This window comes from Triplophysa dalaica, chromosome 15 (genome assembly GCF_015846415.1).
Source record: "Triplophysa dalaica isolate WHDGS20190420 chromosome 15, ASM1584641v1, whole genome shotgun sequence".
NCBI lineage: Eukaryota > Metazoa > Chordata > Actinopteri > Cypriniformes > Nemacheilidae > Triplophysa > Triplophysa dalaica.
Window position 1 is genome coordinate 18,728,438 of NC_079556.1, and position 16,452 is coordinate 18,744,889.

General features: G+C 37.4%; 1 protein-coding gene across 2 annotated transcripts; it reads right to left on the reverse strand.

The window, feature by feature from the left end:
- Window positions 1-1,787: 1,787 nt before the first annotated feature.
- ddhd1a (DDHD domain containing 1a) lies at window positions 1,788-16,229 on the reverse strand. Of its 2 annotated transcripts, XM_056767698.1 has the most exons (14): window positions 15,046-16,229; window positions 14,383-14,559; window positions 12,397-12,492; window positions 7,415-7,543; window positions 7,078-7,225; window positions 6,697-6,806; window positions 6,346-6,452; window positions 5,970-6,232; window positions 5,780-5,855; window positions 5,545-5,694; window positions 5,389-5,453; window positions 5,038-5,210; window positions 4,711-4,878; window positions 1,788-4,454 (listed from the first exon to the last, which is right to left on the reverse strand). In XM_056767698.1, the coding sequence occupies exons 1-14, from the start codon at window positions 15,713-15,715 to the stop codon at window positions 4,288-4,290; spliced, it is 2,499 nt and encodes an 832-aa protein (XP_056623676.1). In that variant the 5' UTR covers window positions 15,716-16,229; the 3' UTR covers window positions 1,788-4,287. The 2 variants fall into 2 exon arrangements, with proteins under 2 accessions (XP_056623676.1, XP_056623677.1); XM_056767699.1 differs by lacking the exon at window positions 12,397-12,492 and having other exon boundaries at window positions 4,059-4,454.
- Window positions 16,230-16,452: the final 223 nt, after the last annotated feature.

The following is a 16,452-nucleotide window of genomic DNA, read 5'->3' on the forward strand; positions in this document are numbered from 1 at the left end:
TGCGTGTGTGTGTGTGTGTCCTTCTTTCCGCCCTCAGGTGACGTCACTCTCGGTCCGCTCGCGCGCTGTCCATCACACCGGTCACCATTCGCGCCTTCGTATGTGACGTATTTCTGTACAAATATTGACGTCAGTTCATTAATACTCATAAACAAAACTTTAAAATGTCTTACAGAAGCTTTCACTCCATTCACGCATTTATTTGATTACACACTGGCGTCATTATTCACTAACGAGGGGTGTGGCTTTGAGGGTTAAGACAATTGCATTTAGAACATTGACTAAAATTAATTAATTAAGTTTAAATGTAATTGTTTATTTATTTAACTAATTACTGTAAAACCAAACAACGTCTGATATTTAGCTCTTGTGATTATTATAATTTTTCTTTACATGTTCATAAGGGCCGAGGTTCAAAAGCAATTGGGTTAAAGTTTAAAAAGCAACCTTGACATGTAATAATGAAACTTTAAATGAAATGCCTCCTGATTTCTTTTAAAATTAGAATTAAGTCCAATTTAATTCATTTAGTTTAATTGGAACTAATAATTGTGTAATTTGCAGCTGCAAAATAACCATTTACAAATACACTTAATTCATGAACTTATACTAAAGCCTAAATTGACAAAAAATATTAGTGCACTGCAACAAATTTATTAATGCAATTATTATTATTATATTAAATTGTTTGGAGTAATTTATTTTTGCCTATACATGCTGTTTTGGGTCACTCCAGCACAGGAATTTGGTGCACAGTCGTGGACTGCATCAGAAGAATTTATAACCCCAGCGCTCTGACCTCCTCCACTGCGTCTGGCAAGGGAGCCATTGCCTTTTTAGGCTGTGTTTTAATTACCGTGTAAACAGCAGAAGACAGTGTGCAGGGGAATGAAGTGGATGGGGTGGTGTTAGTCACAGTATAGTGTTTGTAAGAGCAATGATGTTACACACACAGCTCATCTGGTTGACAGAAGAGCAGACCATTCTAAATACTTTACAATTGTGTTTTACTCTAAAATGTCCCACAGAAGCCCTTAAATTATTCAGAAATATTTATTTAAACACTCTGTTAATGTGAAATACAAATTCTTTATTTAGGAATTGTAACACGACCAAATCTCAAAGCATTTAAAGAATCAATAGGAACGTTGACTCTATGTAAAGACTCTTGCCTTTACGTTATGGAAAGTAGGCTAAATGCAAATCTGCTAGTAGCTGTTTGGACAGATGTGTAAAAGGAGCAGCAACTTGGACTGCTTAGAAAATGAAGTGACATTAAAACATAAAGTGGCTGGCATCTAGTGGCCAAGGTTGACATTACAGGAATCTGGTGTCAAAAGATAGCTATTTACCATCCAGTTTATTAAATACATGCTGAAAGACATTTATCTTTTTTTTAAACGTGTGTGATATATTGATTAGCTAATGTTAAAGCTAGTGTAACTTATCCCACACCAGGATTATTTTAACTAAAATTATAAAAAAATTATCTCTAATTGAAATCATATAAAATTAAGGACTAATTTGAAGAACTTTTAATTTATTCAGAAAAAAATAAGCTTCTTCAAACTAAATAAAAATGTTGCGGCATTAAATATATGAATTGGAAAAAAAGAAACTGGATTAAATTATAAATAAAAATACACTTCACCATTTTAAATACACAGTAAATATAAAACCATTATCAAAATGACGAAAGATACTAAATTAATATGTACACAATAAGAAAAAAAATCATATAACCTCTTTTAACATATTATTCAAACTAAAATAAAACCCCTACTCGGTCCATTATATTTTCCTTTATTTTGAACTGAACAAAACAATCACGATAAAAAGCAAAGTTGTTCGAGTATCAAGTAACTTTGTATCCAAAACAGGTTTTCAAATACAGTAAAATAATTTTATGTAACCTTTACTCTAGATCTTTAAATGACCATCTATATGTTGTTTTCAAGTTTTTAGCTCTAGTGCCATTGTAATTGTTGACATTTATAGGATAGCACAATAGAGACTGGATATCCTTTACTTAATAAATAAACCAAGACATGATTATGCAACAGAGTGAGATGACTATGAAGAAAATACATAAGAAAAACAGTCTAGTTCAATTGGACTAAATCTGAACCATTTCAATTGTTATCAAACTTCTAAGACATCTGAAACCTCTTAAAAGTACAGCAGCTGTACAAATCTGTAGGAGCATCAATACATTTCAATCAACATGACCACTCTATAACATCGGCTTTTCATGTCAATAAACTTGTGCTTCACGGTCAAACGCTTCCTGAACACATGAACAGAGGCATCAAATTAACAAGTTTTGAACAGTTTCGAGAACCCATCACGTACAAATCTTCCATACAGCTACAGTACATTATAGAAAGCCAAGAGGAAGCTTCAACACTGGTGCTAAAGCATCAATGTCAAAAACATGTTCAGGTAACATCACACCAAAATCTTAATGATACTTTTATATATATATAATACGTTTATATATATATATATATATATATATATATATATATATATATATAATACGTTTATATATATATATATAGAACATAGATTTTGTTTCCTCAATAAAGCTTCCTAATCCTAACAAACAATGAGTAGGATTTGGACTCAAATAAAAAAAATTGCTTAGTGATTCATAAATATTTATCGATGGGTCTATTGTAAGGCTCAATAATGCCGCAATGATGCACGCCTTAAGTACCTTTTGTAGGGATAAAAAGATTAAAACTTTTAGAATTATATGAAATATGTTAAAAGAATCGCGATACGTGTTTTGGACAGCAGGGGACGCTGTGTTTACTGCAAACTTGGTAAACGTGGATATGCTGATTGGCCTATTTCTTAAAAAGAAATTAGGAAAGGTTAGGAAAAGCACAGACAAAGGCTTACAATGTTTATATTAAAGAGACTTTTGTATTACTCATTTTTATTTGATTTGGAAGTTGTTTTAAAATTGCCATTTAGTTTAGTTATTTGACACAAAATATATTTTTATTCTACCAAATGTCCAGCATTTTAAAAATAATGAAAGGGCTCTTGTTTATTTCTCATTTGTCTCAACTCATTATGTGAAAAAACAGTGTTAGGTGGTACCGTGTCCGAATATATTATTGCATATGCTTTTGCAATAAATAGATACTGATCACACACATTTTGATTTAGAAAAACAAACGAAATAATCTAAAAAATATCTTCATGTACACATTACATAAATGCCAGCATTTAATAGGGCATATATGTATTACAGTCTAGGTCAGGGGTTCTCAAACTTTTCAGCCCACGAACCCCTAAAGAACAGTGCCAGTGACTCGAGACCCCCACTATCCACAGAGGTTGTTAAAGTATACAAAAGTTACACGCAACTGTGCACATGCACTTATTAGGTCTATAAAAACACAGGCATAATGACAACACAACAGAAGTCGAACATAACATTATTTTAGAGTAATTGGCTCATTACTTTACTTGTTGTTATACATAAACCATTAACTATAGGTCACATTTCATCAAACTGATTCGAGTGTTGATAGATGTCCTTTTAATGCAAACGCCAGTCTCTTTTTGTACCTGAGATCGATGGCTTTTCTGACTGCGGCGCTTCACCGATGGCCTCCCTGTGTTGTCTTTGGTCGATATTAACCAACGTTTGCCAACCCTAAAGTCTGACAAATAATCTGCGTGAACATATGGGGATGTTTAACATGGAGTTGTAAATTGAATTGCTGCACCTAACCTAATGGGGTTGCTGATGTCGTTAATGTGACGTAATCACCTCAGGGGTCATGATCGAGGCGAAGCAAATTGAAAGGCGGTCGGCTTTCTATTTGCTTAGTTTTATTTTTGACTTTTTGTCAAAAAGAAAAAAATATTTTAATATTTTGTTACACTAATTGATCATGTTTCTAATAATAAATAAAAAAATCTTGAAATCATCTTGCGGCCCCACCTTCGCCTTGCATCCCTCACTTTGGGAAACCCCTGGCCTGGGTAAAGAAATATCTCTTTTTCGCGAATTTTGTGCAGGACACAGACGAGTCTCATTGTGTTTCAGAGTTCTTTGGACTCGAGCTTTATTAAAGTCATTCCAGATTTAGAGTATAAACCTGCACATGCTTTTTCCATAGTCCGGCATTACCTCTGTCTGTTTGGGAAGACATACAAACAAACTCATTCTGGTAAGTCTTCTTGAAAGTGCCAGAGCCGATGTTAAAGTGCAACAGGTGACAAGTGTGTCTGTTTCATCTGGAGAGTTTGTAAAAGCCACGTGTGCTACACAGCTTCGCCGTTCACCATCTGCTGTCTGTATATAAAGGTGAGAAGAAACAAAGCGACATCGTGAGAGCACCAATAGGCCGTGTGTGAGGTAACAGCTGACCAATAGCGGCTCTCCACCAAACCCTCCCGAAGTTCAAAGTCAATGCGGTGCTCCATCTCCACTGTAACACAAAACAACCAAAATTACTCAGACCGATTATAAATGTCAAAGTGTGAAAATGCATGCTATTATGCTCTTCTAAGACTTGAAACTTGAGACTTAAAAACACCAGTGTACAAAAATAAACCAATACTAGTACTTAAGAGTGAAATAAATTTTAATTTTAGTGATTTAGGGATCAAATTTAATTCTTTCCAAGACTCACATACTTGTTTATTATTTCTCGCTATTAAGACAACAAAAAACAGTGTACACACCTGTTGTATCAAAAGGAGAGGATGATGGAGATATGGATGAAAATGCAAAATCGTTTTGGCTTTCTTCTGTGTCACACATCACAGAATCCACTGCTGCTGGCAGACTGGGAGAGCGAGAGAAACGAGAGAACAAAATCCCTCCAATGCCTTTTCCTATACTCGCAGCACCTATGCAAACAAGGTTAAAAGTTACGCAAATATACACAAGATGTATGTTCCATACATTTAATTTAAAGTTGCATTAAAAGTGACTTGGTTGATAATTATTTTAATCACTTTAAACATTTCTCTCTTTACAAAAATGATGCAGTATGTTGTCAGATGTACCCAGTATGCTGGCTTTTCCCAGGCTGGTAATGGAATCTCCGTAATGTCTCCTGGCTAACACAGGCGAGGTGCTGGGGCTGGAAACGCTCTCTATGTCAGACACGCCGTCCTTACTCACGTTTAAGTATGTAGGTCTGATCTCATCATATGGAGTGGGGATGATGGTGTTACACCTACAGAGAACAAAGTGTCATCAATGTTCATGGTTTGTCATAAAAAGAATAATCTTAAGAATTCATATTTTTAATAAATCATTCTATTTCTAAATATATCTCAAATATTTCTACGTTCTTACTGATTCTAAGTGGATTTATTTTCGAGTTTAAGTTAGACTGACCAATCAAGACTCACCAGTGTATCTGTAAAGGTGCAATATTGCGGTAATGTTTCAAAACAAGCGGCTCCAGTCGATAAGCCTATCAGACAGAAAAAAACATGACGGATCAAATCAATCTCCTCCACTCCACATCACATTGACCCACAGTACACACAGTCATGTGATCTGACCACAGGATCCGTCGGGTGGAAGATGTTGAAGAGACGAGGGCAGATGGACTTGGGCATGATGTGGTCCTGCTTTCCTGTGTTTCCAGGACGAATCCCTCTCAGAGCCAGAAACACGGCCAAAGGTGAACCCATGCAGAAGAAATTCTCCACCTGCAATTCAACTTTGAACTTTAGTCAAAGGCAGAAGTCTTTGTCAAACCTCCTCATCATCAACATGTGAGTTTTATTACATCACCTTAAACTTTAACTTAGGTGAGGGTGTGAGCGTGGAGGCCTTCAGTCTCTGAAGTTGATCTTGTAGTTCTCGTAACCTGGTAAACATTTATATGATTTATTATTGTTTACTTGCAGTTGTTTTGAAAGGTTGTTTACCATTGTCAAATTGCAATGCTTTGATTCCTCACAGAACTGTAAAACACTGTCACCTCTGTCTAGTAAGCTGCATTTCGTCCAGCAGGTGGCGCTCATCGTTGGTCGTCCAGCGCAGATCTTCTCCTTCCAGGTGCTCGTGATGTTCCTGCAGGCAGAAGCTCACTGGATCCCAGCCTGTCATGATGTCGAAGGTGATGACGCAGCCCAGCGAGTGCGAGATGATGGACACTTTCCCACCACTTGTCTCAAACTCAGGGTTACGGGAGCAGAAGAGAGAGTACAGACGATTCAGCTCCTGTGTTAAACCTTTAGTGATCTGAGGGGAAGACAATCGGAGAGTTCAAACCTTTCTGTTGTTATTTTCGTTCTGGGAAATTATTCAATGAAAATCCTTCTTCTGACTTTCGCTTTGGTAAACCTTCATGTTACCTCGTCTCTATAAAGAGGGCTTGTGTAGTACATGATGTCCATGGCGCTGCTGTTGAGCAGATCTCTCAGACCTCTCACCTTATCTGGTGTGATGGACTCCACCGTATCTGCACAAGGAGAAAATCAAACACCAAATACAAGCATGAACTGCTGCTTTCTAACATCATCACACTCTTCATCTTAATGCATTTCATTGTTTGCTCTGTTTCATTTGCACAGCTGCTACAAGTGTGAAAGCAAACATTTTTATGTTGTTCATTAAGACTGTGTGTGTGCTTGTGGACAAAAGGGAGATGGAGAGAGTTTGTGTTATGTGTGATAGGAGCAGCTGTGGTCTGGCGACTGTCTCACCGCCGTCCAAAGCCAGTTCGGATCGCCACTCCACCGGCAGAAACTCCACATGCTCCTGCATTTGCTCTGCGAAGTGTTTCTCCTCCATCTTCCTCGCCGCCTCCCTCAACCTGAACACACACACACAAACAAATGCAACTGAAATCCTTACAGAACGTTTTAATATTCCAAAGATCAGAAAGACACACAAGAAACCAAACTATGACTTGTGTCTTTAAGAAACATTATGGACAAAAAACTGACTGCACATGTGGTTTGATTAAAGAATCTTCAAACTAACGGCAACTTCTTTAGAAAAAGATGCTGCCGTGTAGAGTTCTAAACTTCTGATGCTGCTGTGTGATGTCGTGAGCCAGACGAATAACTTCAAAAAGCACTCACATGCCCGTGTTCTTGATGATTCGATCTTTGTCCATCTTCTGACCGATCCCATGAATCACAAACACAATGTGTGTCGTCTGAGGAGGTTTGTCATCTAGCGAGGCCTCTTCTACATATCCACGATGCAGTCTGGTCCCGCTGCTGGAGGCTGACACAAATTACATCACAACGTTATATTATATATAATTACAGGTACGGTATACTATCACAGAGAACAAAACTACACATTAACTGAGAAGTATCCCTGTTAAGGAAGTATTCCATTAATTATATCAGTAGTAAGTCATACGCAGTGTTGGTTTCTTCTTGAACAACATGCAGCACTGCAGCTACTCACCTTTAGAAAAGCCCAACTTCTGTGTGACGGTGCGAGCGATCTTAGATGTAGTGGCGTCACTATACAGATACACCTCATCGGTGCTGTACCAGTCCACATGATTGTTGCTCAGCTGCAGGCTGTGAATGGCTGCACAGTGACAGAGAGAGCTGTAACATTCATATCACTGCAATGGCTAAAGTTCGCTGTTCACACAGAGGAAGTAACACAGAACCGCAGGAAGTGTAGCTTCATGGAACTACAGGAAATACAGTGTCACAGAATAACAGGAACTACAGATAGCGCAAAACTACATTCTGTCTTTTCAGTGTACCAGTTTTGGCCCATGGGTCCTGTTTCAATTTCATTTACAAAATAAGATCATATCCTTATGAAATTATTAATGATGTAAATGCAAATAAATGTCACAGAAGTGTTACGAAAAAGCATGAACATAGAATCACCTGTAGAAATCTTCTGTTGTCGTTGACAGAAGAAGGAAAATGACGCAATCGTATACAATTTTAAATGTTAAATGTTAAAGACAGTATAATATCTTTTACAGTGAGCACACTGAAAAGCAGCCTGTTATTCTCTCTAAGAATGTAGAGGAAACAGGTGAAAATGCATCTGACCGGGTGGATCACATGAGAAAACATTCACCTGTTGCAGAGCGGCTCTGAGTTACCAACATTTTCATAACATACATTCGAAAATTCAAATGTTGGGGGTTTGGTTCAAGTTAAACTCAGATATACAGAAATACTGAAAACTCTTTAGGGCTAGCTCCCGGTTTGTAAAATTTTGTAAAAACACAGAGCAAATAACATGCCTTTACAGAATTGATGTAAGTGCTTCACACTTTTAGCATTGCCCCATAAAGGGCCATTACAAGAGCACTGCAGTAAACGTAACTTCAATAAACAGTTTTTACAAACTGAGGTATTATTATTGATAGAGATGCGCAGATACTTCATTTCTCCACCGATACCGATGCTGTCTACCCAAAACTGATTCTGAAATTAATGTTTTTTAATATTACGAGAACAATTTAGATAATACGAAAATACTAAATAAGTGAAGAATGAATGTTGTTTACACAGAGCTGCTCTTCTGCACAGGTGTCTAAGGCTCAGTGCCCTAGAATTACAGCAACTCAAACAAGGATTACAGCTCACACACACATAAAATGTATAACATTTTTAGTTCAAAAGTGTTTTACTTGTTATCTTTTGACAAGGGTGTAAAGCTATTTTTGGAAGTGATACAATAGTGAATAAAACTTTTGAAACTGTAAATCCTTTATAATGACCCTGCAACAAAGTGTCGTGCATTCTGACTTCTTTACAATGTTAAATGTGCTGTCTTCTCATGGTTAAAATGGTCAACTTGTCAAAAAACTAATTGGGCGTATTACGTAGTATTTCTGTGCTCGATACACTCCCCCAACGATCGTACAGGTTTCTGTTTTTTTAGAACATATAAAACAGAATTTTTCCAACATATAAAACTTTTCTTAGTCCCTAATTGGACAATTCTCCCGGAAAACCACGCGGCACGGCCACATGAGAGCAGGAGAATTAGCATGTGCAGACATCACTTTCACTTGTAAGCAGGAGAGAGAGAGAGAGAGAGAGAGAGAGAGCATACATTTCGCGAAGTTCAGGTGTTTGCTTGTTCACTGCATTTGGGTGATGATTGTTATATAAACTGTGGATGCTTAATCTGGAGATCGTTTGAAACTGATATATGGAACCGTCCCAGCGCTAAAAAATGCTGGACATGAACCGCATGCGGTGAGTGAAGCTGATGTCTGTGTTGACAAGGGATGCGCACTTGCTTTGGTTCAGCCTACCCCTCCCCCCCCCACGTGCGCCGTATGTTTTCGGAAACAATCGTAAAGCTGTATCTATCTATCTTTTATAGATGTGATCACACCAAATACTCTTCGAAGATATCGCAATACCAATCTATAGGTCCTCAAGATTAATATGAGATTGGCAGTAACCCAGTGTGTTACGCCCGCTTTAAAACATGGCTATTGGCCAACAATAATCTCAAAAGTCAAAACGGACAAAACTAGTCAATTAATCAGTCAAATACAGCATTATTGCATTGAATAGTTTGTAAAATGTCTATACAATGAAAATGTGTATTGATTTCACTTTAGGTTAATGCATCTAAAATGAGGTTTAACAGTCCTATTGACATAAAACAAATAAAATACTTTCAGACAATATTTAAATCACTTGTTTAATAATTGTTTATATTGATAATATCACGCGTATTAAGTTTCTCACAAAGCACACTATAAATAGGTATTTATGGTTAAAAGTTGCATATACGTTTTAGAAAAAGGATCCTTTGTAAAGGCATCATCATTTTGGAAGTCCTTGTAATAACGAAGTTAAACACATGCATTGGGTGTTTTCCATAGGACACACAATTATAGACATGTGGTACTATTCTACTGACCTACATACACAACATAAGCCCATTATGCAGCAAAGAGCCAAACTAAAAGCCACAGAGGGGTTCCTCAGGACTGTTTAGTTTGGATAGACTGTTTGAATACGTTATGGAGTACCCTTGTGGATCTTTGGAATAAATGACCTGTAAGATAAAATCAACCCTAAACCTTTTCAAACAGCATCTATGTGAGACTATAACAGAACACACTTGACTCAGTAGGATTAGTAAGTCAATGAGGGTTAACTGGGTTTGTGTCAAAAACCAGCTCATCGGGATTTTACTGCTGCAGTATACACAGGGTTCTCTGTACGTTTGACTGCATGCCGTCTCTGTATGATACGAAAGCTCACAGTAGACCAAAAACAAGTGATTTAAAAAGAAGCTTTAAGGTGCTGTTTGTAAACTCAGGCTGGGGGCTGTTTAACTATAACTTAATTAAATTTCACATTCCACATTGTTTGCACACGATCACAAATAGTTCATCAAATCATTTGGTTTGTCGAGTAGAGATGTGATTTTACTTTTCTAAGTGAACCAATTTGTCGTTTTTGCGTGGCAGGTGATAAAACAGGCAGAATATCAGGAGATCAAAATATAAGGGAAAAGGGTGCTTTCGTCCTGATTTACTGATCAGCTTGTGAACTTTCGGCCTTATGTTGTGTTATTTAGCAATAAAACACTGCCCATTTTGTGTGTACGCAACATATGTTCATCAGGGCCCGCAGGTGTATTCCAGAAAGCAGAGTTAATTTACAGTCAGCTAAACCCTGAATCTTGAAACCCAAAACCCAAACCTTGCGTACTCGTTTAAAAACAACATCCTTTAAGATACACAGAGTTAACACACGCACTCACGGGAACATTTGAATGTAAAACAACGTTATAAATTAGAATTTTCACAGAAGACTTAAATCTGCATCAGTTTATAAAGTATGGGATTAAAAACCATAAAATGTAATTATTTAAATGATGTCTTTAACGCTATACGTTAATTATTTTATTAAATATTTTAAATATATATGCACTATTTTAATACTACCATAAAATATATACTCATCATGGCTATCTTTGTTACATACTGTTTATATTTGTTGAGATCTTCGTAACTGTTATTTTAACGTGTCTAGCATGGTATTTGACCAAAATTGTCTTGTGTGTATGTACTTGGTCATATAGCTTATTTTGAGGGCAGTATTAAACCTCTTTGTTTCTTCTCTGTATGTTCCTTAAAAAATCTGCCTTTATTCTGAAATGCCTTTATTGCTGATGTAGTCATATTAAACATTGGTCAGGGTTTTGGAAAAACAAGTGTAATGCTTTTCAGTACACTTCACTATGTATGATAATTAATGTCTGCTGTGACAGAAGTAGAGGTATAAAATGTTAGGCCTAGTCACATGTCCAATATATCATGTTGCCTATATTGTCCCTTTCAAATACATATACATTTAGTTTGTTTGTTTCTTTGACTTTGTTTGCTAAAAGGCCATGGCTTTCCAAATGGTAAAAACGGTGGAAACAGCCTATCATTGTAATTTGGAGAAAGGCCATTCAATCCTAAACTGTAGGAGGAGGCTGCGTATCAGAAAGACATTTTTAAGGAATAAAGTGAGTATGAAAAAACTTAAGTCTAAGTTTTTAATGTATTTCTTTATTATGCATTTAAAATTAAAATAAGAATGGAATTATGTGAACAGTATGCCATAGGTGATCCCATTGGGGATAGCCTTGGTAACTGCAAGCCTGGGAATGGCACTTGCAACCTCTGAGTTTTAAATCTGGCTCTCTAACGATTAGGGCACAACTATCTTTTGTCCACTTTAGGCAATATTTGAGTAATAATATGCAATTGCTCTGCAGTTAAAATACTTCACAATTAACATCCTTTACAAATTGTAACGTGTATATTTATCCAGTGATATTTTGGAGATGTTTTAATAAACCTAATTCAAAGTATATACAGTATTTAATATAAATACATAAAGTTTAACAATAACAGCTTATCATTTATTTTAAAAGGTTAAATAATATAGTTAATAATAAAATGTGTTGTGAATTCTGAATTGCGATGGAAATGAAATTGTAATAAAGGTGTAAAATTATAATATACATAATCTGTGCTTTCACACCCACTTGACCCTCATCAAAAAACCACACATGCGCAGACAACCACTAAAGCTTAGTAACATAACATTCCCTTAAAATGAATTTACCCTGGAACATAACCTGCTCCGGAGTAGGTTATCTTCAGAGAAAATTTGGGGTTATCAGCTAACTAACCCTTAAACCTAACCCGGGGATGTCACATAACCAGCTTTCTGAAATACCCCCGGTCTAAAGTTCAACATTACAAACATTGTATGCATCCATGTTACATACAATTCTAATTAAAGCAGCCTTAGAAAATGAACAACAGTAGGGAACAGAGTGGCGATTTAAAATAACACCAGGTGAAATGGGATTAAAGCTAATGGGGGGGGGGGGGCATGAAAAGGTCAAATGAGGATCTACATAGAGCGCTGCTGCAATACCTTGACATCTCTTTCTCTTGTGACCTTTAGCACCAGCCTGATATCCGCTCCATTTGAACAGAAAGGGAAGGTAGAATGGGGGGAGGTGGGACAAAACTGACAAACCAAAACACAGTTATGATGTTATTGACAAATGTCACACTCTCAATCACACTACACAATCACTACAGACACCCGAATGAAAACAAGCAGAGCTTTTAGCTTGTAAGAGAACCGTTCACCCCAAAATAAACATTCTGTCATCATTTACTCACCTTCAAGTTGTTCTTAATCTGTATAAATGTCTTTGTTCTGATGAACACAAAAGAAGATATTTTGAAGAATGCAGGACAGCAAACAGTTCTGGAGCACTTTTGACTACCATTGTTATTTTTCCTATTATTATAGTCAACGGGGTCCAAGAACTGTTAAGTTATAAGCATCCATCCAGATATCTTTCTCTGTGCTCGACCAAGAGTACTAGAGAGTGAGAAATTCATGACAGAATTTTCATTTTTGGGGAACTCTTCCTTTAATGTATGTTTAGCTCAGAGCAAAAAAACATGAATGTCAGTGTTATTATCCTCAGAATAGCACACCGCTGCTTACACAAACAGTCCTTTATAAAGTATATATAGTTATAAAAGCATTTGGTATGAAACTGTACGGACTTTGTATGGGAGACATATTTCTCAAATCATAACGTAACAGTTTGACACACAAAATCAGACTTACCTCCAGTTAACATAATTTGTGGTCAAAAAAATAAAGAATAGAAACAATCATAAAAAACTGACCTTCTTCTTAGTATTTTGATAATTCAAATAAGAGAGCTTCAAAAATGTATGTTTTTTGTTGCACATTGTATGTGTGTGAACCCCTTTATAATACAGGCCTGACCAGATTATGGCCTGAGTGAGAGAATGTGCATGTAAATATGATCAATAATTGATGAAAGAAGTATAACATGCAGTTTAACAGAGAGTCATGCCCCTTGTGAGGCTGTATTATTTGTACCATTTGGATCTCAACACGGCCAATAGGATCTATCATCTTGACAGGATGTAAATCAAAATAAAGATCAAAGATTTGTTCTGAGTGGTGTGGAACATGTTGTTCAGGGAGAGATAGATAGTGTTACAAACTATGTACAAAACATACCATACCTGAAGAATGTGAAACTTGTTATGGTCCAATACTAATATTAGCGTGATAAAGTATTAAAGTTTCATTAGCACAGATACAATGCAGTATCATCACAAGCCACAAGTAACTGTAAAGTCCTAAGAGACTTTCATTTTAAGCAAGTAATTGACTGAAGATTTAATGTGAAAAGCAGAGACTGTCATTGAATAAGACTGAGGTCCCTTTGGTACTATTAGCAGTCATGTGACTCCCAATTTTTAGATAAATGGCACTGTGATAATTAAAGCAGACCTACATTCAGCTTCTCTCATGGGTTACTCTTGTGGGTAACTCCCATGACAAAAGTTCCCTACACTTCAAATAAAACACGTTTTATTAGGAATTTATACAGAGCAAAAGCTTCAAAAAAGAGGAAACCTTAAATAGATCTTGACATGAAATCTTTCGTGATATCCCTTTACCTGAATATCCACTAGAAAGCCTGACTGTCATTTCTTTAATAAAGATTTCACTCTTGACCAGAGCTTTGAGAGCATTCAAACAATGACCTGAATATAATATAATTGCATTGGTGAATACAAATGTTCATTTTATAACTATAAATTGATGAAAAAGGACATGAACTATCAACTATGAGAAACGGCAATAAAGGATGTTGTTGTCACATCAAATATCAGTCAAACTGTTTTTAGTAGAAAACAACACTGTCAGGTGTGACCTTGTCAGGAATTGACAGCCTGCCAAAGATGCGATAATGAAGTGTTGTTTAATACGTTGCATCATCCTCACACACGGGAGGAATGATCTCTCTATACTTTTACCTTCATTAGATAAAACAAATGTGAAAAAACGCTATCTCACCATCCTGCTTGTCCACGGTCCTGGTCAGCACGTCCGTCTCAAAACCGTCCTGTAACTGTTCCCCTTTGAAACAAGCCAGGTGTTCTTTCTCAATGAGGTCGCTCTCATCTTCTTCTACAGGGGTCCACGTGCCATCAGTGAACCACTGGCCTCTCATGACGGGGATACCATCCTGTTCTACATGGAGGGGATACAAGACAGGCAACGTTACCACAACATTACAGGACACTGAATATATAACACAAAAGGTAGAAAGATCACAAGAATAATACTGATGGGATAGTTCAGAGAAAATATTAATTCTGTTCACACAATGGAAGTCAATGGGGTTCAATGCTGTTGGTGTTTACCAATATTCTTCAAAACATCCTTTTTTTGTGTTCTGCAGAAGACAAAAAGTCCACCGGGTTTAAAATGATATGAGGGCGAGTAAATCTTTTTTTGGTGAACAATAAGTCCACGCGTTAATAATTTAGAGAACAGGTCAGTGTGTGATGACCAAGAAGTGTCCATTAACCTGTCAGTAGAGCTAACAGACAGGAAATAACATCTGACATCACCATATAACAACCAGATTTCAGAGAACAATGAAAAATAGTGTGTGTTTAATAGTTTTGCTACTCAGTACTTGAAGAACAAAAACCACCAAGGAGCTAAACTTACGGTTCCAGTATACCGGCGAACACTCTTTATTTTTAACGTCCACTTCATACAGTCCTCCTCGAACACACACCGCATCAACAGTCATGTTCTCAGTGGAAACAGACGTCTCCATTAATGCTCTGGACCCAGCCGGCTCCTGTTCACCTCCATCTCTGGGCATCTCCTCTGCACCGTGGCTCTCGTAGAATCTGCGGTAAATCATTTCTATTCGGAGAGAATCGTGTCCCATGAAGGGCTTCCACGTTTTTTTGTCCTCCTTGTAAAACCATCTCACTTCTTCAGGTCCAAGCTCTGTGGTCACTTCGAAACGGTGTCTGGGACAGCTGGAGCGGTTCCCTTTCCGGACGTCCGGACCCACGCTGTTATTGAGGTAGTCTGCTGGGCTTATATTGCTGGTGTGGATGTCATCGGAAACAGGGCTTTTGCTGGGGTCCATGTTGCATGTAGGGTCTGAAGCGGGGCCCTTGTTATCTAAAGGGTCCCGGAGTCTCAGGGTCATGTTGTCCTGTGGCAATGGATGCCCATCCAAATCTGACTGCGTGGTATAGATTCCTTCGCAAATGGACTCGTTGTAGAGTCCGAGGAGGGCATCATCAAACAAGGGTTTGTTGTCAAAGGACAGCCGGTTTGCGGCATCAGTAAAACGTGTCTTTTTGGTAAGACTGCTCATTACGTCCTCATGATATCATCTAAGACGTAAATAACAGGAACTTACCCATGATACCCCTAAAACACCCACACCGTGTCGGGTAATGCAGTTTGTCTTTACGAAGGTGTCCTGAATACACTGACGTCACGCACCTAGAAATGTGACGTCATTCCAAAACAAAAAAGTAGCGGAAAACCCAACTGCTCATGTATATGAATAAATATACGACACTATGTCATGTTATCTTTCCGTTTCGTGATTGACTGCAGCAACAAGGTTGAAATGAAGAGTTTTATCCGCACTGAAATCTGTACTACCGGAATCGACTGTGGTCTGTCGTCACCCAACCGGTTCGCGTCACTTTATAAAAACTTGTTCTCCCGCCGTCTGTGTGTCCATAAATGTGTCCGTGTCTCATATAGAAAAAGCGCTGTTTTCTAATCACTATTCCAGTCAGGATACAGGTTGAGCTGAATCTGGCATGGCATAGGAAGTAGCGGGGTGTGCTGGGCGAGTGACGTCAGACGTAAGAGGCGATGTAATGCGTATCAGGTTACGCATGCACGCACAAGAACGTCCTGCGTCCAGTACTGTATTGGATGGATTGACGTATTTTTTTATTTTTCAGAACGATATTTTGAAAGTAAATAACAGTATATTATGAAATAAATAATTCAATAAATATATATAAAAACAAAAAACGCCTGGAAACACGAAAGCACCAAAATGTTTGTTTTTTATTTAACACTATTTAACTA